The following is a 24986-nucleotide window of genomic DNA, read 5'->3' as shown; positions in this document are numbered from 1 at the left end:
GAGGCCAGCCCAGCCTTTATACCACCAGAGTGGCTATGCTGGGTGGGTGGGCTTTCTGGATAGCTACTTCTATTTCATTTCCTCTCTCATAGCCGAAGCAAGGAAAATGAGTCACACAGTAGGTACTGCCTCCTCCTGCCTCTGTCCCTCCCCCCACTGCCCCTATCCATAGGGAATAACCCCATTCTGGTGGGTGGCCTTAGGAATTCATTTTTTCTCAGCAAGAATGATCTGGTTGTCAAAGGGCTCTTGAACCTGGAAAAGAGCCTCCTCATTCAAGCTTTCTCGAGATTTCTAGCCACTCCCTCCAGGAAAAGATGACTTGAGTGTAAGGAGGTGAGCTTAGGGTGGGCACAGAGCCACCCCAGACATAGGCTGGTGCCCAGTTATTTTCCAAAATATATTTGCAAATGGAGAAAGTGGGTGTGGAGAAAGGACATCCTTCCCCCAACTCCAGGGACCCACCCCTCTCCACAATACCCGCTCTCCCCGAGTCCTTATTTCATTAAAAAAAAAAATAGGTAAAAACAAAACAAAACAAAAAAAGCATAAGGACTGGATCTGTACAAGGACTGGATCTGGGTGGCATTGCTGCTCCCTTGTTCCTGGGCGCAGAGCTAGGTCTCAGAGACAGTCTCTGAATGGGTTGCTCTTATTCCTAGACACTCCCTGGAGCCTCCTCCTCTTCCAGGCCCAGCTTTCCTAAGTCCTTCTGTGTCAAAGGTCTGGAACAGGACAGCCAAGCTGGGCTGTTCCCTCGGGTGAGGAGACTGGCTGTGGCATCCACGGACCCTAGAGTTGTCTGGGGCAGGGCTCCAAAGTCAGTCAAGGCTCCCCAGTGCTGCCCCCTCTTCCAACCAGGCTGGGCCCCTCTTGGCCACCTGGGAACTGGAGGAGGAAGGAGGGTGTCTAGCGTGGCAGGATTCCCTGCTTCATCGCAATGAAGGCCAGAAGTCAGGCTTTCCCCACTCCCTGAGGGTTCAGCAGGGTCTCGGCAGATTTGGCCTTTTGGCTCACACTGGCACATCCAGGCCCAGGTATTCGGGGTTCTCTGCTGTAGGGGTCCCTTCAAAGGTGCTGGGTGGAGAGCCCCGCTCAGATGTGTCCTGGTCCCAGTAATAGAGGTTGTCAAAGGCTGGGCTGAAGGCTGGAGGAGGGTGGGGCTGAGGGGCAGCCCTGCCCCGGGGTGCCAAGTACTCGGGGTTCTCCACAGCACCCCCAAAGGCAAAAACGTCTTTGACAACCCCATTCTTGCCGGGGGAAAGAGTCTTGGGGGACAGAGTCTTGGGCCTTTCCAGAGTGGCACCGGCAGGTCGAGAAGGAGGCAGAGGGCCTTCTAAGGGCGATGGGGGCTTTGGCCAAACCTCTGGCTGGTTCACGTATTCTGAAAGGGCGAGGAGGGGGCTCGTTAGAGGAAGAAACCCATTTGTCCCAGCTACTACCAGTGTCCCCACTGTGGGCCCTGGGCTGGGCACCCCAAGCTCCCCCCTCCCCTCCCAATCTCTCATCTTGGGCCTGGATTCCATACCAGGCTGGGGACTGCAGGTCAGGGGGGCAACGTAGCCATCAGTCTCAGGGGGTAGGGGTACGGTAGGATCCTCACTGTACCGCTGTAGAGGGCTGGGGTCCTGTGGGGAAAGGCTCTGCAGCCCCTTGGCTGCCCCCATTCCCAGGTCGCCATCAAACACATCAGAGCCAGCCCCTTCTGAGGGTGCCAGTGGAGACTTGGGAGGCTCTTCCTCGGAGGGCTCCAGCCCCAGTGTCAGCTCACCACCGCCACTCTGGAGATGAGAGAAAGTTATAATGGGGTCATTCATGGACCTGGGATAGAGACTCCATGGGAGGTGATAGGGTCACAGGGGATAAATTGGGACACCATTGGGATTTGACATAGTCACCATGAAGAGGAAGGGGTCAAGGCTTGGAAGGCAGTAGGAGTCGTCAGGGATAATGGGGTCTCCATGAGAGGTGACTGTTGGGGTGGGAGGGGACATAGAAGAAAAGGACCCTAGTCCACGGAGGAGGTAACTACACCCACCCACCACAGTGTGACCGAGGGCACTGACCCTGGTGGATGAGCTGCGGTGTCTGCGGTGGGCTGTGCCCCCGGCGCCTGGGGCAGGGTCTGGGCAGAAGAAACCCTGCTGGGGTACCAGGTACTCCTCAGCGTCCACCAGGTCTCCCATGTCCTCATCCTCCAGCAGTGAACGGTAGAAAGTGCTGTCCAAGGGACTGGCTGGGCCCAAGTCCTCATTCTGGGGAGGAAGGAGACGGTGACAGCCTCTCCCCAGCCCAGTGCACAGCCTTCCGAGAAAGGCTCAGGGCGGACAAAAGGTATAAGGAATGAGGCAGGAGCTGGGCTTGGAAGCCTGGGATCCTCTCCCTTCCCACCCTCTGTGGGAGAGTGCTCTTAGACATAGGCAGGGATGGGGTAGAAAGGCCCAGTACCTGGATGACCACAAAGCGCTGGGGGTCCCTGGCCATCCGGGAGAATTCAGCCACCAACTCCCGGAAACGTGGCCGACATTCAGAGTCTATCATCCAACCTGGGGGCGGGAGGGAGCTCAGCATCTCAGTTCTGGCTGCAGCCTGTGCGCGGGCCCCAACCCCTCTCCAGTCTGGTCTAGACAACCCCAGTGACTACAGTCCAAAGTCCTCGGGTGGTAGAAAAGAGGCATCAGACTCAGATCCTGAGTTAGACCCTTTGAGAATCTCTACTAGTTTTCCCTTTTTATTTTGCATATAAGTCTCTTCCTAGTTGGTCTTCTAGAGTTCCTCTGGCCTGGTACTGTAAAAGGGAAGCGAGACCCTTCTGAGGCTCCTTCAACCATACTTGGAACCCTGGGCCCACATACAACCTACTCTTGGCCTCCTCCCATGCCCCTTATAGGCCCCCCCCCGCCCCCCCCCCCCCAGCACTTTCCATCCCTCCTCCAAGTAGCTGGCATAACTCAGCCACACACATTTGACCATGATCATGTAGACATCAATGGTGCAGATGGGGGGCTGGGGCAGCCGTTCCCCCTTCTCCAGCAGGTCAGGAATCTCCCGGGCTGGGATCCCATCATAAGGTTTGGCCCCAAAAGTCATCAGTTCCCATACAGTCACACCTGGGGCAAAGACAGGGTTAAGAGGTGGGGGGACAAGAGGGAGCTTTAGTGCACCGAATCCCAGAGGCTCTGCCCAAGAGTCTGGCACCATGGGAAGAAGGGAGGGGTGTGATGCCAAGGGGCAGGAGATAGCCAGTCTTTCCTTAGTCCCAGGGAAGTACACAGACCCCGGCAGCCCCTTCCTTCCCTCCCACATTCATGCTAAGGTGTCTCCATTAATTCTTCTATCCCTGTTCTCCTCCTTCCACCAACATGGCCCCCCAGGCCCGTGGCTCCTTGTCTACCCCTCCTCCCAACCTTCCCTGCCACACACCGTAGCTCCACACGTCACTCTGATGGGTGAACCGCCGGCGGAGAATGGACTCCAGCGCCATCCACTTGATGGGCACCTGAGAGAGCAAAGAAGTCCTCAAACTAGGTGTGGTGGGGAGGTGGCGGTTCGTAGAATTCTCCCAGGGTCCAGACCCACTCCACCTTGCTTCCCTCCACTTCCTCCTCTAACCTTGCCCCCATCGGCATGGTACTCTGTCTCGTCAATGTCCAGCAGCCGAGCCAGCCCAAAATCTGTAATCTTGACGTGGTTGGGACTCTTGACCAGCACGTTCCGGGCAGCCAGGTCCCTGTGCACGAGCCGAACATCCTCCAAGTAGCTCATCCCCTGGGATCAGATGTGTCCATATGGACTCCGCTCTGGCCATATTCTCCCAGGAAACCTCCCCATCCCAGCCCTGTGTGAAGTCAGAGGCTTGCCCCCAAGGACACCTGCAGAGCTCAGGCCCCCTAAGTGCATACCTTGGCAATCTGCACACACCAGTTCAGCAGGTCCTGGGAGCCTAGGCGCCCACGGTGTTCTCGGACATGGTCTAAGAGGCAGCCATAAGGCATAAGCTGTGTCACCAACTGCACGGTGGATGTCAGACAGATGCCCAGAAGGCGAGACACATATGGGGAGCCCACGCCAGCCATCACATACGCTTCCTGGGGGGCAAGAGTGCACCCTGAGAAGGTGTGGGAGACCACAAACCTGCCACCACCACATACCCCTTGAGGGTCGAGGCGTGATGGGAGACCTTCACCCAATCCATCCCCATCCTGCACAAACCAGAACCATGGCCCACGGGAGGTTGAGAGTCAAGGCTTGGGGAATCACAGAGTGCCTCCCGAACCTCAGTGAAGAGAGAGCCCAGACATACAGCTAGGAGGTTCCTCCTGTACTCCTGGCTAGGGAGAGTGGAGGGGCTTACGTCCAAGATTTCTTTGTTGGCTTTGGGAGATGTATTTTCCCTCAACACTTTGATGGCCACTGGGATTTTCACATTTTCCCCATCAGGGATCCAGATGCCCTGCGCAGAGAGAGGAGGATGTGAGCAGGAAAAGGGAACCCCAGATCCCACCTACAGTCGCCTCCGAATACCCTCCCCACTCTGGGGCCAAACCTGCTATATCATCAGCCTCACTATGTAGCCCAGCTCTCCACTCCCCTTCCCCTTGTTCCAGCCTCCCACCAAACTGCCCAACCAAACAGCACCACCCCAGCTCTTGGCTGTCTTCCCCACAGAACGCTTGGCCACACCCGCTGCATCCTCTGGGACCGCCCCTGACCTTGTAGACAGTGCCAAAAGCTCCGGATCCAAGCACCTTCACCTTCCTCAGCTCTGTTTCTTTCAGGATTCGCATCTGAGCCTGGTTGGGCATGGCTCCACTAGGCGTCAGGGGCTCCACCAGCTGGGGCGAGGGGGGTGGGGCGTCAGTGAAGGAGGCTGGGCTGTAGACCCCAAGCCAACAGGGAGGCCCTCAGACCGCCTCACCTCCGTCTCCTGCAGCAGCCTCCGCATCGTGTACTTCCGGATCTTCTGCCGCCTTCGCTTGATTAGGATGCCAAGGACCAGCCCCACAACCACGACCAGCAGAATGCCCACCACAGCAGCAATGATGGACGTCACAGGGCTGGGGGCGGGAGCCAGGGTTAGGGACTGGGGACCAGGCTGGGGCATGAAAAGATGAAGGAGCCCCAGGGAGGGGCATGCAGGTAACTGGCCTTTGGAAAGGGAAGTCAGAAGGGTGACCCACGGACTCCCATCCTCTCTTTCCTACTCAGAAATCTCCCTTGGCTCCCTCCTACCTCCAGGAGAGTCCAGCCTCCTCGCTGGATTCAGAGCCCTTTTTACCCCCATCTCCAAATTGTCTATGTGACTGCCCATGGCTGTAGCCCAGGATTCTCAAACTTCCTGACAAAAATCACCAGGGAGCTGGTTAATGTGCATGAGTCTAGAGCCCCACTCCTAGCAACTCTGATTGTGGTATGAGGTGGGGCCCCAGGAATGTGCATCCAGTGATTCTGATGTTCCAGCCAAATTTTTCACCCATAGGTCATGATTTTCCACACCTCCCAGCCTTTGCACATTCTGTTACTTCTGTCTGGACCACCATTTCTCCATGGGATCATCGTTTAAGACTCAGCTCATCCTAGGATAGATGCAGCTCTTGGGTGTTGACCCTACATCATTACCATCCTTGCCCTCCTCCCTTGCTTGGCTAAAGCCTGGCACATCACAGACCTCTCGTGAATGCTTGCTTTATGGACAAATGATTGCTTAGATACTCCAATCTGGTTTTGTCCGCAGAGTCTTTCCCAAAGAAAGACTTTGCCCACTGCCCAGAAATCAAGTCCAACCCTGTGGCCTGGTAGTGAGGGTGGGCCTATGCCCTAACATGACCTAGACTTCACCCCTTACTCCCTTCTCTGGGCTCACTTAATGGCCCACCATGCCAGAACCTTCGAACAAACACATCCTAGGTTTTCCTGACCCTTCCCCCGCAATGCCACCTGGTTGCTTCTCCCTAATGCATGTGAGCTACCTGCTCCTGTTTCAAGGCCTAGCTCAAATGCCACCTCCTCCTTGAAGCCTCCTGCCACCCCATTAAGACTTCATCTTTTCCTCCAGGGCATCTGCACTCCCTTCTCAAGCTGCCTTCTGTCCCAGTGAGTTGAATGTTGCCTGTGCCCCTTATGAGGTATCTAGCTACTCGAGGGTGGGGAGGTACTAGGGGGTCTTTGCCATCTTTTCCTGTTCCCCACTCTCTAAGCATCCTGAGGAGGTCCTCCTTCCACTTGCTGAAGCAAATTGAAAGGTGAATCAACAGGGGAAGACTGGGCTAGAAAGGGACATGTGTCATGTCAGGAGATGCCCCTTTCCTGCAGCAGTGACCACCCAGGGGCTGATAGGGGATTGAGGAGCAGCATAGGGTGTGTCCTGAGGATCAGGCTGACCTGGCTCTCTGCTCGGCGGGGCAGCCCTTCTCGTCCAGGTCCGCACAGCTGCAGGAGAGAGAGTCCCATCAACCAGGCTGGGAAACACCTCCTGGTCTCACTCCAGCCTCACAACCACCCTAAGGTGGGTGTGGCTGGGTTATTATCCCCATTTGACAAAGATAGAAACTGGGCTCAAAGTCACCAATACCCTTCCTACCACCCCACAAGGGGATTCCTTCTCTGGCCTTGAACCTGAATTTCCTGCTCCCCTCTGTCTATGGTAGGTAGGAATTGGGGAGCACCCAAAGAAGCATCAAGTCCAAAAACACAGCTACGTTCCTCTGTAAAAGAATGCCAGGGCAGTAAACTGGCCCAACTTCTGCAGAGGACAGTTTGGCAATACCTATTAGATAATGTCCGTGACCTGGCAGCTCCACCTCACAGGATATACTGTGAAAATGCCAACACCTGGGGGCACCTAGGTGGCTCAGTCGGTTAAGCGTCCGACTTCGGCTCAGGTCATGATCTCACAGTCCGTGAGTTCGCGCCCTGCGTCGGGCTCTGTGCTGACGGCTCGGAGCCTGGAGCCTGTTTCAGATTCTGTGTCTCCCTCTCTCTCTGCCCTTCCCCTGTTCATGCTCTGTCTCTCTCTGTCTCAAAAATAAATAAACATTAAAAAAAAAATTAAAAAAAGAAAATGCCAACACCTGTATGCCAGGGGTCATGTATAAGATGCTAACTTGTACATGGGGCTCAAGTGCAATAAACAGGAAAGAAAGAAAGAAAAGAAAAGAGAAAAAGAAAGGGAGAAAGAGAAACGGAAAAGAAAAAGGGAGAGAGAAAAAGGGGAGAACGAAAAGAAAAAAAATCACTATCCCTCAAACAAGGACATGGTTAAATAATACTATATCCGGGCTGCAGATTGAGTAGTTAAAAAAAAGAGGAGGTATGGGGAGCCTGGGTGGCTCAGTTGGCTAAGGGACTGACTTTGGCTCAGATTATGATCTCATGGTTTGTGAGTTCGAGCTCCGTGTCAGGCTCTCTGCTGTCAGTGCAGAGTCCACTTCAGATACTCTCTCCCCCTCTCTCTCTCTCTCAAAAATAAACACTAAAAAAATTTCTTTTAATAAAAAAAAAAAAGAGGAGGTAGGTCCATGTGCATTCATCACGAGAAAGGACCTCCAAGATACATAAAGTCAGGGGTTGGGGGAGAAGCAAAGTTCAGAACAATATGTAGAACACAGTCCCATTTGCATTAAAAAATGCATATACACGTGGGGTGCTTGGGTGGCTCAGTCAGTTGAGCATCTGACTTCAGCTCAGGTCATGATCTTGCAGTTTGTGAGTTTGAGCCCTGCGTCGGGCTCTGTGCTGACAGCTCGGAGCCTGGAGCCTGCTTCAGATTCTGTGTCTCCTCTCTCTGCCCCTCCCCTGCTCATGCTCTGTCTCCCTGTCTCTCAATAATAAACGTTAAAAAAAAATTTTTTTTTAATGCATATACACGAAAACCAAACCTGACTATGTATGAGATGAACTATATGAAATTGCTATTTCTTGGCCATTTTTGACCTACAAAAACAGCAATCTTACAGGATTCAATCTAATATAAATGTAATATGTGTGTATGCAGATGTGTAGAGAAAAGCCTGGAAGGCTGCACGTAGCAGACTGAATCTGATGGTTTTCCCTAGGGGACTGGAATGAAAGGGCACATTTGCTTTGCAATGTTTATACTTTTTGTTGCTGAAAGTGTTTATCATAAGGATGTATCCATGTGTCTCATGTGTAAATAAAGAAAACTGAATGAAAAAAAAATAAAATAGGGTATATCACCATGTCAGGAGATGGAAAAACATTGCAAGGTTCTGTTAAGTGAGGAAAAGGCAATTTGCAAACAATATGTATGGTCTGTGATCCCATTTTAGTATAAGGAAATATATGTTAGAATGTGCACACATAAAAACAGTTGGAGAATAATAATATATATTAACTATAGTTTATATGTTATAATAATATGTTAGAATGTGCACAGATAAAAACTAAGAATAATTATATATATAAACACATATTTCACGTGTTATAATAATAATTATATGTTAGCATGTACACAGGTAAGACCTGGAGGAAAAATATTACAAATTATTAACAGTGGGGATAGAACTGTTAATGATGTTCATTTATATTTCATGTTTTCATTTAAATTTTTTTTGTAATTTAGAGAGCATGCGGGTAGGGGAGAGGAGCAGAGGAAAAGAGAGAGAATCCCAAGCAGGCTCTATGCTCAGCATGGAGCCCAATGCAGGGCTTGATCCCACAACCCTGGGATCACAACCTGAGTGGAGATTGAGTCTTAATGCTTAACTGATGGAGCCACCCAGGTGCCTCTAAGGACTAATAATTAAAAACAAAACAAAACAAAAACTAAGCAGTGTAAGCAAAGGCAGAGTTATCCCCCTTTTACAATAAGAGCCCCAGAAAGTCTCCTGGGACAAAGCCCTCCTTTCTGTAGAGAAGGCCCCCAGACTCACGAGTGGGTGCAGTTGATGGGGCATGGCTGGCACGTGCCCTCCTCATCTGCAAACTTCCAGATGGGCATGAAGGAGAGGTCAGGTTTCACCCCACTGGGGCAGCGAGCCACACAGAAAGGAGGGTCCTTGTAGTGGGCACAGGCCACACACTGGTCAGCTTCCTGGGAAGGGAAGAAGGATTGGAAGGGGGCTAGCACAACACCTCCAGGGCAGCAGGACATGCCCTTGTGTCCCCTTCGTGCTTCCCATGGCCACTCCACAGCACTTTCGCCTTGCTCCTGGAACAGCCCAGACCAGCCATGTCTGCCACCCCTGCTCTTCACCCAGCTCCCCCCTCCCCTGCTCAAAGCTCAATCCTCAGGCAGGAGGCTTCAGATGAGGAACTGGAAGTCTAGCAGGGGAGTGTATTACTTAAGATATAACAGCAAGTAACAATAGTTAACTAACACACAGCAAATCGCTTGGGCATGGTGCCAAACCCTATTTTAAGTTCATTCTTCCCACATTCCAATGTACAATATTCACTTTATAAATGAGCGAACCAAGGATGGAAGCAGGGCCTGGATCCGAATCCAGAGAGTCTGATGCCTAAGCCCATAGGTCTAACCGCCTTGGCACAGCCACAGCCAAGGACACAGGCCTCCCCGGGACCTTTGCATAGTCTTAAGGGTCACGGGGTCCACTACACAACTTGCAGTCCCCAGCATTCCAGCCTCCTAACACCCTCCTGCCATCCAGGGCTGAGCTCCGAGCCCTCTCCTGGGACATTCTACTGGACATGGCCAGGTGCCCAGCCACCCCACCCCGCCCCTGCCCTTGCTTCCCTCCACCCACCTCGATCAAACCCACCAGCAACTCACCGAGCCCAAGCAGGTCACTGAGCCATTCTGGGGCTGACACTCTGGGTGGCATGGCAGACAGAACCTATCCTTCACATACTCCCGGGGAAGCCTGACAGAAGGGATGGCTGAGGAGGGGGTCTGGAAGGAGCCCGCGTGCCCCACTCCGGCCGCCCCTCCTGCCCTGCCCCGCGTACCCCTGCAGTACTCGGCATTCCTCCACACACTCCTGGCCTCGAAGGAACTGGCTGCAGTTGACACACTGGGTGGGTCCCGGACCCCAGCAGTGCCCGTGGGCACACAGCGGGTAGCAGGCCAGGCCCTCACCCGCTGCAGTGAAGAGGAAGGGGGTTAGAGGAGACACTCAAGGAAGGTTCCAGGTCCACATGAACCAGGGGAGGAGGCTGTGGGCTGGACAGGGTGGGAATAGGTGCCGGGCAATGCGGGGAAAGAAAGAGCTGAGGTTCCAGGGACAGAGAGGAAAAGGAAGGCACAGATGCCAAGGCAGTGTGGCCAGGCCCAGCCAGAAGCCATGCCAAGAAGTCAAGCCAGCCACAGCCGTGTCAAGAATGGTGCACCAGGGATGGGCAGTCTGCACAAGTCCAAGATTGCTGCTGCTAGGGGCCCACAGGCACTCCTGTGTGCCGGCAGACGGGGAGCGTGTGGCGCTGGGCTCCCTGTCTTACCGCACTCGTCCTCTGGCCGGTTGGCGCTGTGGAGCAGGGCCTGGTGGGGGTTCCGGAAGAGCTGGTCCCAGGGCACCGTGTGTACGAAGCAGAGGCGAGAGTTGCGGTGGATGAGGGCCAGCCCACTGCCCAGCTCCCGCAGCGAACGCAGCCCCAGCCAGCTGATGCCCAGCCCTTGAAGGGTCAGCGAGTAAGCACCGCTGTGGGAAGAGTGTTTGGCTGTCGGCAAGAGCTGCCCTCACCTCCTCCTGTCCCCAGCACACTCTGAAAACTCCCATGGAAATGTTACTGCTGGAGTCCCTGGGGAACAGGAGTGCCCACCATGCCCAGAGCTTCTCAATGGGCTCCCTGGGAAGCTCCTCAGGAACCCCCCCCCTCCCTTCCCCGGTGCTCACTCATGCAGAACTCGGCCCCGGATCACTCTGAGGTTCTGGAAGACACTGAGGTTAGGCAAGCTGTCTGGCCACGCTGAGATGTACAGGTAACCTGCGGGCACAGGGTGAGGCTAGGGGGGTGGGGACAGGAAGAGGACCCCCGACCCCATCAGAGCAGGATGCAGGGAAGCAAAGCCCACCTGTAATCTCCTCCAGAGCCTCAAACACTCTGAGCTGCTCAGGCTGCAGGGGGGCAGTGTTGGAGGCTGGGTCCCTAGAAGGATTAGGAGAGGAGTCAGCAGGGCCAGGAAGTAGGTGGGCATGACCCCCAGAGCTGACCCGGCCACCCTCCCCCACCGCCCTCCATTAATGACTTCATTTAAACCCTTTGCCCATCAAGCCCGGCTGTTTTCATCCTGAGTTTCAAAGCCCAAGCCCTAGTTTGGCAGGGTCTGTCAAAACAGTATTTATATCCTTTGATCTAGAAATCCTACTTCTAGGAATGTGGCCTAGAGAGACATTGGCTCCTGTTCCCAGAGACATGTACAGGGCAGAACTGTTTGTAAGAGCAAAATTAAAAACGACCAAAAGACCCATCAGTAAATAGAGGAGTTGTTAAATATAATCCCTGTCTATCCTGACTATAGATGAAAACTAACATTTGACAGCACTTAAAAAAGAAAAAAAAAAGAAAAAAAGAGCACTTAGTATCGGCCAGGCACTGTTTTATGAGCATATGAATATTAACTCATTCAAACATTATAACCACCTTATGAGGTTGGGGCTATTTTTGCCCCCATTTTACAGATGAGAAAATTAAGGTACAGTAAGCAGGTCACATGACTAGAAAATGGTAGAGCCCGGTTTCGAACCCAGGCAGCCTGGCTCCTGAGCCTGAGCTCTTAGCTCCTACTCTGCTCCACCTGCTCTTAGCTGTTGAAAGACCGCGGCAGCTCGACACGAAGTGCCTTGACCAGCTCTCCAGGGCGAGGGGCAGACAATATTCATGACAAGCTCCCATTTTAAGTCAACCTTCTCAATAAAATTACTAAAACTATGTTTCTCTGTGTGTGTCTAAGTATGTACAAATGGTCTAGGAGAACCCACACAAACTATTAGCAGTGGATTCCTCTGGAAAGGGGAACAGAGTTGCGGGAAGTGTTGAAAGGAACGTCCTCTTTTTAAATATATATTTTTATTGAAGTATAATTCACATCCAATAAAATGCAGAGAGTTCTGATGTACAGTTTGAGGAGTTTTGACAAATGCATTCACTCATGTATCCACTACCCCAGCTGATACACAGAACACTGTCATTGCCCCCAGAAACTTCCATTGTGTCCCCTCTTGGTCCACCCATCCTGGGGCAACCACTGTTCTGATTTCTACCACCACAGAGCGGTTTTGCCTATTCTAGAGGTTCACGTAAAGAGAATAGCACAGTGTGGACTCTCTCTTGTTTGACTTATTTTGCTGACCATAATGGGTTTTGTTTGTTTTTTTAAATAGGTTCCATGCCCAGCGTGAAGCCCAACATCGGGGCTCGAACCCTGAGATCAAGACCTTAGCTGAGATCAAGAGTCGGACACTTAACCACCTGAGCCACACAGGTGCCCCTGAACATGTTTTTGAGGCTCATCATGTTGTTGTATAGATCAGTGAGTCGTTTGTTTCTTTTTATTGCTGAGAATTCCATTGTATAGATAAGGCACCATTTATTTATTCATTCACCTATTGGTATACATTTGCCTTATCTCCAGCTGGGGGCCATTATGAATAAAGCCACTGCAAACTCAAGGAGAACTTTGCTTTCTCTGGATGGCTTGGCCTCCACACAAGTGCATATTTGTGGATAGCATGTCATTTATGCAAACAACCCACCACCACGTCCCCACACCCTCTGGTCCCCCCGCCCGTCCTGCCTCTTTTGCATTTCTGGCCTCCCACCTCTGTCTCCCACCATCCCCCAGAGATACTGCCACTTCTGGGTCCTCAGGATTCATTGACTGCCCTGATGCTGCTCAGGCCGCTGTGCCCACCCTTAAGTTCGTGTATCCTTACCCCTCAAAGCTCTCTGGCAGAAACGCCAGGCTCCCAAAGATCTTCTTGCAGCCGACAAATTCTTGGATGTTGGCACTGGTGACTGCCCTCGCCTCCCGCAGGTGCTCCATGCCTAGGCCGTAGCACACTGTGGGGAGGGGCAGGTGGTGAAGGGGCTGTCTCGGCCCCCACATGGAGCACCAGGAACTCAAACTCGGGGGTCCTGTCCACAGTCCCCCCCTGGGGCCACGTGCCCCCCTTGCACAGACAGGAAATACAGGGGAACGTGTCAGACTGATCCAGGGAGGGCCAGGACAGAGACATTGGAAGAAAAGGACTGGGTCCCAGGAGGGTCTGAAGAAGAATGGGACTGTGGGCCAAGCTGGGTGTGCAGAGGGGCAGGAACTGTAGCCTGGCTCCGGGGGTGGCCAGCAGTTACCTCGGGCACAGGGCTTGCTGCATTTCTCACACCGCTGTGTTCCATCCTCAGCTGTCACCTCTTGGTTGTTCAGGGGACAGACCAGGGTGCAGGATCCCACGTCCGTAGACAGGTAGTTGTCTGAGGAGATGGGACTGTGTGTCCATCTGCCCTGGCCCTTCACGCCCCACCACGCCCACATAGTGCAGTAAGAATATCAACCAATACTGAAATCCCCTTACTGCGTGTCTGCACACTCAACAGTCATGTACTCCTCACAACCCTACGTGACGGGCACTGTTAGATTCCCATTTTGCCAAGAGGCAATCATCGTAGTTTTACGTAAGTTACTCAAGGTCATGTGCTATCAAGTGGAGAAGCCAGGACTGGACACAAAAAGTCTGGCTCTACATTTTGTACTCTAACCCACCACGGGGAGGATACAACCAGGAGCTGAGAGCCCACTCCTGCCTCTCATGACACGAAGAAAGACAGCCCCAGGTCTGAGGTCAGTCCCCCAATGCACATCGATAAATACAGGAACTGTTAAATAAAACTCTGATCAATCTAGACTATACAACAAAAATTAGCATTTAGGAGTGCTTAGTATGTGCCAGGCACTATTCTAAGAGCTTTACCAATATATTTTTTTAAGGCTTATTTATTTATTTTTGGGAGAGAGAGCTCGAGCAGGAGAGGGGCAGAGAGAGAGGGAGTGAGAGAGAATCCCAAGCAGGATTCATGCTGTCAGCACAGAGCTCGACTCAGGGTTCGAACTCATCAGCTGTGAGATGGCCTGAGCCAAAATCAAGAGTCGGACGCTTAACCAACTGAGTCACCCAGGCGCCCCTAAGAGCTTTACAAAAGTTAACTCATCCAAATCTTATAACCACCTTATGAGGTTGGGGCTATGTTGCCCCCATCCTCAAATGAGAAAACAGGTACAGGAAGCAGGTCACATGACTAGAAAATGGTAGAGCCCGGTTTCGAACCCAGGCAGCCTGGCTCCTGAGCCTGGGCTCTTAGCTCCTACTCTGCTCCACCTGCTCTTAGCTGTTGCAAGACCGAGGCAGCTCGACACAAAGTGCCGTGACCAGCTCGCCAGAGCGAGGGTCAGACGATACTCACCATATGCTCCCATTTACTTAAACCAATCCCCCTCCCAGCAAAATTACTAAAACGACATTTGTCCCTGGCACTCACAGGGACAAGCAGTCACACAGCTGGCACCGAAGGTATAACGGCCCTCAGGGTTGGGCATGGATTCGAAGGTGTCCGTGTTGTAGGTGACCAGGGCTGGGCAGTGCAGCTCACAGATGCCACTGTGGTTGAAGTGGAGGCAGGCCTGGAGGTGGGGGGTGGGGGGTGGGGGTGGTGGGGGTGGAGACAGGCAGCTGGTGGTCACTGGGCTGTTTTTCCCTGGCGTGCAATGGGCAACAGGGCAGGAGCAGGCAGGGTGCCCCTCCCCTTGCACCCCGGGGTCCCGTGGGCACATACCAGGCAGTCAGAATGCTTGGGGCCCGTGCAGCCAGCAGCACACTGCTCGTGGCAGCAGTCGGTGGGCTGCGGGCCCTTGCAGCGGGCACAGCCACCAGCACAGACAGTTCGAGTCACTGTGAGACAAAGGGCAGGATGAGGGCTGGGCAGTAGCCCAGGCACCAGACCCTCACCTGCATCACTTTCTGTGATGACTTCCTGCCCCACCCCCTGGGAAGACACCGAGGTCTGGTAACCCTCCCAGCCCGGCCCCCTGCCCTCCCCCCGCCAGATTCTGGGCCTCCTAGCACTCACAGCTCTGACAGTCCCCGGAACTTGCTCCCCAGCAGTGGGAGTCTTTACAAGCTGGAGAACAGGGTTGGCCTGGGGAGAGAAATAGACAGAGACCAGGAGGCAGAATGCAGTGAGGGAGAGTCGGCAGGAAAAGAAGACTCAGAAAACAGAGGCACGATCTAGAAGCAGAGGGAGGCAGGACAGAGGACCACGGAGATGAAGAGACACAGAGAAATGGCAGGAGGGAAATGGGACAGAAAGAGGGAATGGGTAGTGTTAGTACAGGGGTGGGGAGTGGAGGGGGTGTGAGTGAGCGGGGAGTTTGGGGATCGCTGGGTTGCCTGGGAAAGAGAGGAAGCTACAGGCAGGGAGAAGCATGGCTTACAGGCCCGAGAGCGGTTGGTGTCTATCAGCATGAGGGCCAGCTGGTTGTTCTTGTGGAAGATGTCCTTCCACAGAATCGTGTCCTGGTGGCAGAGCTGCGGGTTCCGCTGAATGAGGACCCCTCCCTTCAGGATCTCTGTGAGGCAGGCAATAATCAGCACTTTCCTTTCCTGTCTGTCACTTTCTGCCCTCCCATGGGACTCTCCTGACCTCTTTAGAGGGGAGCAGGCCTCTTAAACACACCCGTTTCCCCAGGGATTAGAGAAGACACCTTCAGCATCTTCTAGCCGTACCAGAACCCCCCCCCCCCCCACCCTGCCCCACACACATGAACAACCTGAGATCCAGGGAGGAGTGAGTTGTCCATGACAGGGTCCAGATGTCCATGCCACCCTCTCCTGTCCTCCCACCTCTATACTCTGTGCACACTGCTTACTGGTTAAAAGAGACTCTGGAGTCTGAAAACCAGCCTCACCACTAACTAGCTATGTCATAGCTATGTAACCTTGAGCAAGTCACTTATCCTCTGTAAACCTGTTTTCTCATCTGTAAAATGAGAATAGCACTGGTGCTTCCCTTGCAAGATTACAGCACAACCAAAATGGGATCGTGTATGCCAAGTGACTGGCCACAGAGTCTGGGATACTGTCAGCTCCAAGGCTGCCACATACAGTTATGCAGGTTGTTCACTGCACATGTGTACTCAGCCAAGAAGTGGTCTAACCCCAGCCTGTATCCTAATTATCAAACTGTGCAGGCTCGTGCAAGCTGTGACTTCCTGGGAAGAAGGGAGATCTTCTCATCTTCACAAAGGCACCTTCCCAAGCTCCACCTGCATCCGTCCAGAAGGGATGCCAGTTCTAATTCACACAAAGTTTCCCACGCATAGCAGTGGCCCTGATCAGCTCCCGATAACAAGGAGAAGGTTTCAATGATAATGATGATCACCTGTGAGGCTTCGGAGCTGCAGCTCCCGCAGCCCTCCTAGGGCAGCCCCTGTAGCAGGGGTGCCACTGTCCAGTGGGTCTCCGTTGTCCAGCACGGCCAGGGCGTAGTTGTCCTCAAAGAGCTGGGTGCCTCGCACGATTCGTAGCCTCTGCAGTGGGACCTGTCTCACTTGGTTGTGGGCAATGAGCACATAGCCTTGCACCTCCTGGATATCCTGGGAGAGAACAGGACCAGGTGGGGCTGAAGCAGGCCCAGGCCCTGGAACACAACCACCCCCCACCCCCCCCCGCCCCAGGCCTCCTCTAAGTCACCAAGTGCAAAGCCCCCATCCGCTGAGAAGTCCAGCTCTGTCACGCATAGAGATCAAGGCCACTCCCCACCTCCCCAAACCAGAGTCGTGTATGATCAAGACAGATAAATGGTGGGGGGAGCACTGTATGAACTATGAGCAAGCGCCACACCCTCTCTGCATCTCAGTTCCCTCATCCATAAAAGGAAACACCTAGATGACATGACGTCTGTGATTTGACCAAGCCTCACACACGTGGCCCCACTCCAGGGCACTGTGGACACAGCCCAGCAGGCTGGTTCCCACTCTCTCCCCTGCTCGTGACCCTTTCACATACATTTTCCATTTGGTTTTCCCAGAGGGGAGTCAAAGCATGCTCCCTGCTTCCAAAACACAGACAGAGAAGCCAGGGGCCGAGACCATATTCACGTGGCTTGTCGGTAGAACTGGACCTAGAACCCACAACCTCCCAGCAGCCCTTTCACCACGCCAGGCAGGACAGGGACAGCGGCCGGGGCAGATGGACAGGGGGAGGCGGTTGCTGGCAAGGGAGCCAAAAATTTAGCAGAGGCACACGTGCATTCTACCCAGGGATGTCCAGGGCCAGCCACATGACTGAGAGGGAGTCAACTGGCCTTGCAGTAGAACAGATAGGGCGCGGGCATCAGAAAGGACTTCCCAGTTGAGGAGCCGCAACAAGAGAAGAACTATAGGGCGCCTTCTTCTACCACCCATTTATAAGCATAGGGCTCAGCTCAGCTGGAGGCAGGACCTGGCTGGGTCCCCCATGGGCCTCACCTGCAGGAAGGAGAGGCTGGCATTGGCATGCAGGTAGGTGAGCTCCAGGTTACCCTGTACCACTTGACAGCCCTGGTAGAGGTGGCGGAGCATGTCCAGGTGGGTCTCGGGACTGGCTGGGAGCCGCAGCTTCATGTCTGTGCCGGTGCACACTGGGAGGAGAGAGGAGATGGGTCAGAGGCCGCTGCCCCGTCAGCTTCTCCAGCCTGGCACCTCCTCCACACTCACTCCGCAGGGTCATGCCATCTCGGACGGCGAGAAAGCACAAGTGAAGGACCCCGCTTCCCATGTCCCGCGCACCTGCAGAAGGCACAACAGCAAAAGAAAGTCCGCAAGTTTGGGAAGAGGAGGGAAATCAGAGGAAACGCTCCTTCTAACTCGGCCCATCCTGAGTATCCAGAGGGGCCCCCATTGTGCCAGCCCTGGGGAGTTTGCCCGCCTGATCCGGGGTGGTGGCTGGCAAAGAAAGCCTCCCTTTGTCCCCAAGGCACCACTCGTGGCCAAGGGGTAAAAATCCCCCAAGAGAGGCCATGATGAATCATGAAGCTTCTGGATACCCCCTGCCCCTATCCCAAGCAAACAAACTCAGGGCATTCTCCCCACCCCATTCCAATACCACCCACATGCCAGCCTCTTGGCAAGGGGTGTCCACCCCCACAATGCCACCCAGAAAGGAAGGAAGGAGGGTCAGCTAGAGTCATAGCTGGGGCATGGGGACCACTAGGGGCCTGGTCAGTGCAGGGACCTCTGGAATTCCCCCAGGCAGAAAAAAAAAGGAGCATCAGACCCCAACAACGGGCATCCGGACCCAGGCTGCAGATCTTGGGCCAGAGCAATGCCCTACTCTGACGGCTCCTATGCTGGCACTTCACCCTTGCCACCTCCTCAGGGCAAGACTCCAGAACCAGCTGGCAGAATCTATGCCACGAAACTCCTGCCACAAGGGCACTACGTCAGCCCTGTGTACCTTCTTCCCAGGGCCAACCCTCAGCCAAGGGGCATCAAGATGACTTGCCTCCCCAGCCCACCTGGACCCCAGCAGCGTGTCCCTGAGACCGGAAGTACCTACAAAGCCCAGGGATACAGAAGGGGTAAACTACTCCTGGTGAGGGGGTGCTCTGGACAACAGCTGGCACCATGCCTGCCAGTAGGGGGGAGATTAAAGTGCCCAGTTGAACCCGTTTTTCTGCTCTGGTGAGGAGATGAATCACCTGGCGCGTCTTGCCCAGGAGGGTGCGCCGGGGGGAGGTGGGTGGAGGGCACCCCCAGATACACAGGCCCACAGGTGCCTGAGCTGCTTGGATTTCCTGTTGGTTGCCACTGCACCTCCCACGGACTGTGTGCAGATTCAGGGGGACAGCAGTGGCTGACTTCAAGGTCTGACACCAGGATTCCTGCTCTCCCAGCAACTTGGAGCCTGAAGTCAAATCCTGGGGGATAAGAGAGATCCCCTGCCTCCAGAAAGCTGGGGAAAGGCTGGTAGGGCCAGTGCCTCGGGTTCATGCTGAGGCCAATGGCCATGAGCTGACAGCCTCCCGGTAAAAGCCAGAGTGGTCTCTGTTCCCACCCCTTTGGACAGACAGGGAAGGAAGCAAAGAGGGAGGAAGGGGAGGGCCCAGAAATAGAACTCAAGGGTCCCTCCCCCCAGACTCCCAAGAGAAACAGGAGCTGGGGGTGGCAGGCCAGGCCCAAAATAACGCCCGCTGCCAGGACCTCCTGCGGCCTCAGCAGCCTCAGCTGCTTTGTAGGCACAGCTGTCTTTAGGCCCAGACCCCAAAGCTCTGGCCCAAACCCGGGACAGGGACAAGCAGAGCTGGAGCAGAGGCTGTCTCCACCGGCTGTGGTCCTCTGCCGCCTCTAAAGGACACCAGCTGTGGCAGCCAGGCAATAGGAAAACAACAACAATGGGAACACCAAGGGCAGCCACGTTAGCTGAGCACCTACTGTGTACTGTCAGGCACTCTGGGTGGAGCCTCATTATGTCCTCCCGAGGCTGGGACAGCAACTTCTCTCTTGCAAAGAAGAAAACTGAGGCCGACAGGGGTTCGTCTTCCAAGATCTTAATAAAGCTTATGAGCGATAGAGGCAGGATTTGAACTGGAGTCTGTCTGACTTTAGATCCTACGTTCTTAACTGGACATATACAAATTCACCCCACATCAGGTGCAAAGGGAAATACATACCAACTCTACTGATACCACTGATAAACATCACAGACTCTGGGCAGGGCAGGGGGGCTGGGCTGAGCTGAGGGCCAGAAAGAGTGGTAGCCCCACCCCACTAGTGAGTTTGTGGCTGATTTGAGTCTAAGATTCTTTAAGCGTTTGCAGCGGGTGGTGAAGTCAGGTACTGAGACCTGCTCTCCCAGAGAGCTGGAGGCTTGCGGGCAAATTTCCCCACCAAGCTGACATGAAGCCAAGAAGGGCCTCTTGACACCTCCCCTACTTCCACCTCTGTCCCCTTCACCATGGAGCTCAGCACTTCCCACCCCCTCCCCCATCTGCTCACCAGACTCCTTCTCCCCAGTCCTCACCACAGTCCCCATATCCACTCAGCCCCCTTGATTTTCAGGGGGTAGGGTGTGAGAAGTCCTGTTCTACACAGGGAGAGCTCTGTGTCTTCAGGACACCTGACCCTCAGAAGCCCCAACCTCTCCAGCTCTCTGACGCAGTCACTATGAGGCAGGACCAGCCCAACACCAGATAAGAGTTTGCTGGATGGATGGATGGATGGATGGATGAAATCCAATCAAGAACTTGCAAACCACAAGGTAGTAGTTGAGGTCCTGGTGTTCATCCCTCTGCTGAAAGGCTATTCAGAGTCCTTCATATCCCTCTGGCTGGACTTCAGTGGTCAGGGTTTGGTCCCAGCTCTGGGGGGTGCTCTCCAGAAGGTTCTGCCCTCCCTGCCACACTTCAGCCCCAGCTGCTTCTCTTGCTCACCAGCAAGAGATACTTCCTTTGGTTTCCATGAACACTACCTGCATCCCTAAAACTCAACTCCCCCAGACCTACAAGTTAAGAGCTCATTCTAGTGATGCCCAGAACTCACCCACCATACATACCTGGTGTATCAGGTCCCATATCAAACCAGGGCCTGGGCTCAGGATCATTAAACCAGAACCCTAACTGGCCTGCTCATGTGTGACCTTGAGCAAGTCAAAGGACCTCTGGGGGCAGAGGCCATATCAGATTCATCTCTATGCCCAGCAGTGCCTGTGACTTCGTAGGCACTCAATGACTATTTAGTGACCTGAACTTGGCTGTGAGGATGGGATAATAAAACACTAACAACTCTTACTTTCTGCAGAGAAGTTAAATGAGAGTTAAATGAGATAATGAATCAAAAAAGCAGCCTGTAAACATGAAAAGGCTTTGTAAATAGAACTGAGGCAACACAAACATTGGCTATAATAATTCTCCCACTCCTAGAGAGCACACACCCGTCGCCCTACACGGGCTGTCTTCCCAAGGGTGAGAAGGAAAGGTAGCCTAGCAAGAGATGGAGATGTCACCCCATAAGGGCTTCCCACAGGCAGAGGCAGAGAGGGGGATCTCTTTCCAGATCATTTCAGCTCCCAGGGGCAGGCACAACTACTGGGGCCTTACTCTAGCCCCCCACTGATGGTTCCTCCATACTGGTTCCTCTTCTTCCATTCCAGCCGTCTCCCCCATTCCAACCCTGCAGGGCCCCCTGACTTCCACCCTGTCCCTGCCCTCAGTCCCTTGCCATGCTTGGAGGGCCCAAGAGGAAGGCAGGCATGGGCTGGACAGGGAGGGAGAGGACCTCAGTGGGCCCCAGCTCACTCCACTTTCTATAGGCTAGATAAGGGAACTCACTTACCTGAATAACAGAGTAGCACCTCTACCCCAGTCTGGCCACCTGGCTGCCCCTGAGGCTTTGCTCACCCCATTCCTGTTGAATAGGATATGACTTTGACCAACTCTTAATGCCTCCTCATTAGACATTATTATTGGGTCTACTAGACATATTTGGGTCACTAGGAAGCCTTGGATAAATCACTTCACTTCTTTGAACTGTGTGTACCCACTTCCTTGGATTGTTGCAGAGATGAAATGAAACCGTCGATGGAAAAGAACCTGGCACACAGGAAGCACACTGGACATTTTTCAAAAGTTCAGGCAAGGTGTGGGAGGTGATGGGCTAAATGGGTAAGGGCATTAAGGAATCTACTCTTGAAATCATTGTTGCACCATATGCTAACTTAGATGTAAATTTAAAAAATAAAGTAAATAAAGAAAGTTTTTCAAAAGTTCAGGCAAGGGAAGTTCATATAGCTGGAGTGTGGGTAATTCCAAACCAAGAGAAAATGAAAGATGACTTTGTATTTGGAATGAGATGTATTTTCCCTTTTCACACTTCATCCTATCGTTTCATTTGTTGCTTTTTTCCCCCTTGAGTATTAGAATGAAGTTACTTTCCTCAAGTAAGGTAAAAAGGAAGGAGGTTGTTAGAAGAATCGCTTGGGAATTAAAATAGGACCTCTGCAAGATAAGGATGTGTTTGCTACACTTGACAAAAGTTTGACCTCTAAGAATGGATCCTAGCAAAATCCTGACCCTCTGGATCCTCCCTGTCTCCCCTTTCCCCCAAATTCCTGCCCTAGCCCTCAGCCCTGGGATATAATGGGGGTGCTAGAGGCAGCCGGGCGGTGCCCTGCCATTGCAACCATTCTCTGCCCGACACACCCAACATCTGTCTTTGCACCCAGCAGTGCAGATCGAGGGGTGAGATAGGCCTGAGGAGGCCCCAGTCATCGCTGAGAGAACTGACCCCTCCGTATCCCAGCACCGCAGCAACCCAGGCCACCCCCACCTGCTCAACTTACAGGCCCAGCTGAGGGGGGCAGCAGCTCGGCCTGACAGCGCAGCCTGGCCTCACCCATCGCAGCAGAAGGTCAGGGCTGCAGACAGACGCCCGCCTGGGAAACAGGGAGACGTATGGGCTCCCAGGAAAGTGGAACCTCCTTTGTCAGAGAGAAGGCGTGGGGCCACCTCCCGCTGTTTACAGCAGATCTGACCCAGCACCTTGAGGGAGTTCCTTGAGAGGGCAGAGTTCAGCCAAGTCCCTAAGCCAGCAGGGAGACTGCTGTTTGGCAACACAAAGCCCAGACACGCAAACACAGACCACACAACGCAGGAACACCCTAGCATAGACGCCCCTCAGAGAATACTGCAACGCTCTGACAGAGAGGCCCTCGGGCAACACACAGACGGGATGACCCCCACCCCTTCTCCAGACTCCCTGACCGATGGAGACCACCCACTACTCCCCAGAACACTCCCATTTTGTCTTCCCTACAGCACAGTGATGCCAGCAGCAGTGTCGCCCATTGTTCAAGGTGGATTAATACAGTGATTTCGAATGTGTGGCTGGGGGTCGCACCGTCTGGGGGTCCCATCTTGGACCCACTACTTCCTTGATGCGATGTAACCTCTTTAAGCCCAGGTGTTTACCTGGAAATGGGAACTAGTAGGATCTCTCTTGTGGGGTTGGTCTGAGGATTTAGAGGGCGTGCATGCAAACCACCGCGCACCATGCCTAGCTCAAAGTGTATCTCCAGCACACGGTGGCTTTAATTGTTAGTGCCTAGATGGGCCAATGGGGCAGAACCGGCACTACCCCCACCACCATGCCTCCCCACACACAGCATGAAGGAAAAGGCAGGACAACCCAGCCCTCTGCAAACCCACATCTGGCCCTCTGTCTTTACCTTTCCTTCCCACCCCCCACCCACCCCGCAGGACTGCCCAGGAATCCCCCGCTGGGAAATCTCCCACTCTATGCCCCAGACCAGGAAACCTACCACCGCCCCTCGGTGGCCCGTGCTCTCCAGAAGTCACAAAGCACACAGTCCCCGGGCTGGCCCTGAAGAAACTTGCTCAAAACAAACGTCTCCCCCTCCCCCCACCCCAGACTCCAGCATGAGGCAACTCGGCAGTCCGACCGGCCACCCTCTCCAGCCCGGCTCTGGCCGGACAGGTTACTTTCCCCACCACCCCCCTCCACACCGCGATCCTGCCTGAAGCTGGAGGAACTAAACCCAATCGCTGCGGGGAGAGGGGGGTGGGGAGATGGGACAGGGGGAGGGGCAACAGAAGGGACCCCCGAGGAATCCAGCTCAGTCCAGTCTGGAGGCGGAGGCTGCCAACTGGAAAGTCTTTGAGAAAGCTTGAAGGGGCTCAAGAAAGGGGAACACACACACACACACACACACACACACACACACACCATGCAGTACACCCTTTGATGGCAAACTTTCCGAACAATTTCAGAGAACTTTTTTGACAAGTTCCCATTGCCGTCGCCGAGTCTGGAAAGCGCCAGTCTCTTGCCTGGGACATCTAGAACGGCTTGGGCGTCATCGCCCCCCTGCCCCACCTTCCTTTGCCCCCTCCTCGGCGAGGCCGGCTGCTCGGGAGCGCCGACACCGTCCGAAACTTCGGACCGGGAAGTTCGTGTGGCCCCCCCCTCTGCCCCCGCCAGCCCGGGGACCTTCGGCGGGGGTCCCAGGCTGCAGGGTCGCGTCGCTGCTTCGTGCCCTCCCCACACCAGACCTACCTTGGGTGCCCGTGGCTCCGGAGGGCAGGAGGGCGAGGAGGAGCCCCCAGCGGCACCAGGCCGCCAGCTCCATGGTGCTCACTGCGGCTCCGGCCCCATGGCTCGGGCTGGACCGGGCTGCGAAGGGCCGGGCGGCTGCCTGGGAGCTCTGCTCGGCTCTCGGGGCACGACGCAGGGGACTCTTCAGCTCCACAACTTCATTCTTGTACTTCCTCAAGGCAGCCCTCCTCCTCCACCTCCTCCTCCTCCCGTGATTGGGAGCGAGCGTGCTCACGGCTCGCCCCCCCCACCCCCTCCACCGCATTCCAGCGAGTCCCTGGGAGTGGCAACTCCCAGCTTCACTTTCTCCCTCGGCGCGCAGGCCTGGGGTGCGCCCCTCCCGGCGCCCGGACGCCGGGGTTGCCTGCGCACTTCTGGCGCGTTCCCATGGAGAACCCCTAAAGCAGGGGACGGCGATCGGCACCCCCTCCTCCACCACCGGGCGGAGTCTGGGGCAAATGCTTTAGGCTGCCATCCTTAACTTTCCTTGAAGTCGCAGGTTTTATCTTAGACATTCCTGGCGAGTTTGCACCCCTACTCCATCACATGCCTATTTTTAAAAATATCAAATGATGGTTCTCCCACCACATCCTCAAATCAAATTGATAGTAAAGGAGGTGGATGTGTTGTGTTTTTAACTTGTGGCTTCCAGGACTCCCTGGCATACCTTCTGGAATCTTTTAAGTATCTTTTTCCAGTCTGAAAAGCACAGTTTTAATCGGAAGAACCTACAAGTTTGGGGAGAGAGTCAAATTAGAGGGACTTCCATCTCAGTCTTTCCAAGAACATCCATTCGTCTGTTTCTTCACAGGGCCGGCCACTCAGCACTCAATTCATCCAAAGTTCCTTTTCTGTCCCTTGCTTACTAGCCTGTTCGATTCTGCCTCCCCACCCTGCATTCCTTCTGGAGCCCCTGGCCCTGTTCTTA

General features: G+C 54.2%; 1 protein-coding gene across 1 annotated transcript; it reads right to left on the bottom strand.

Annotated features, from left to right (window-relative positions):
• Positions 1-141: 141 nt before the first annotated feature.
• ERBB2 (erb-b2 receptor tyrosine kinase 2) lies at positions 142-24243 on the bottom strand. Its single transcript, XM_049635955.1, has 27 exons — positions 24020-24243; positions 17438-17589; positions 16351-16564; positions 15404-15538; positions 15040-15108; positions 14746-14861; positions 14452-14593; positions 13270-13389; positions 12852-12978; positions 10991-11064; positions 10812-10902; positions 10417-10616; positions 9928-10060; positions 9752-9842; positions 8892-9052; positions 6382-6429; positions 4919-5057; positions 4713-4835; positions 4355-4453; positions 3903-4088; positions 3613-3768; positions 3424-3499; positions 2964-3110; positions 2449-2546; positions 2067-2255; positions 1529-1781; positions 142-1384 (listed from the first exon to the last, which is right to left on the bottom strand). Exons 1-27 carry the CDS (start codon positions 24090-24092, stop codon positions 1014-1016), a joined length of 3783 nt encoding a protein of 1260 aa, XP_049491912.1. The 5' UTR covers positions 24093-24243; the 3' UTR covers positions 142-1013.
• Positions 24244-24986: the final 743 nt, after the last annotated feature.

Source organism: Panthera uncia, chromosome E1, assembly GCF_023721935.1.
Source record: "Panthera uncia isolate 11264 chromosome E1, Puncia_PCG_1.0, whole genome shotgun sequence".
In the NCBI taxonomy this organism is placed as follows: Eukaryota; Metazoa; Chordata; class Mammalia; order Carnivora; family Felidae; genus Panthera; species Panthera uncia.
Note: the sequence above shows the minus strand (reverse complement) of the source record. Positions and strands in the feature narration are given on the sequence as shown.

Coding starts and splice junctions, on each gene's coding strand:
- ERBB2 (XM_049635955.1), bottom strand. CDS start 24,092: ATGGAGCTGGCGGCCTGGTGCCGCTGGGGGCTCCTCCTCGCCCTCCTG. Junction 4,454..4,712: donor CTTTTGGCACTGTCTACAAG/GTCAGGGGCGGT, acceptor CTCTCTGCGCAG/GGCATCTGGATCCCTGATGG. Junction 2,256..2,448: donor AGCGCTTTGTGGTCATCCAG/GTACTGGGCCTT, acceptor CTTCCTCCCCAG/AATGAGGACTTGGGCCCAGC.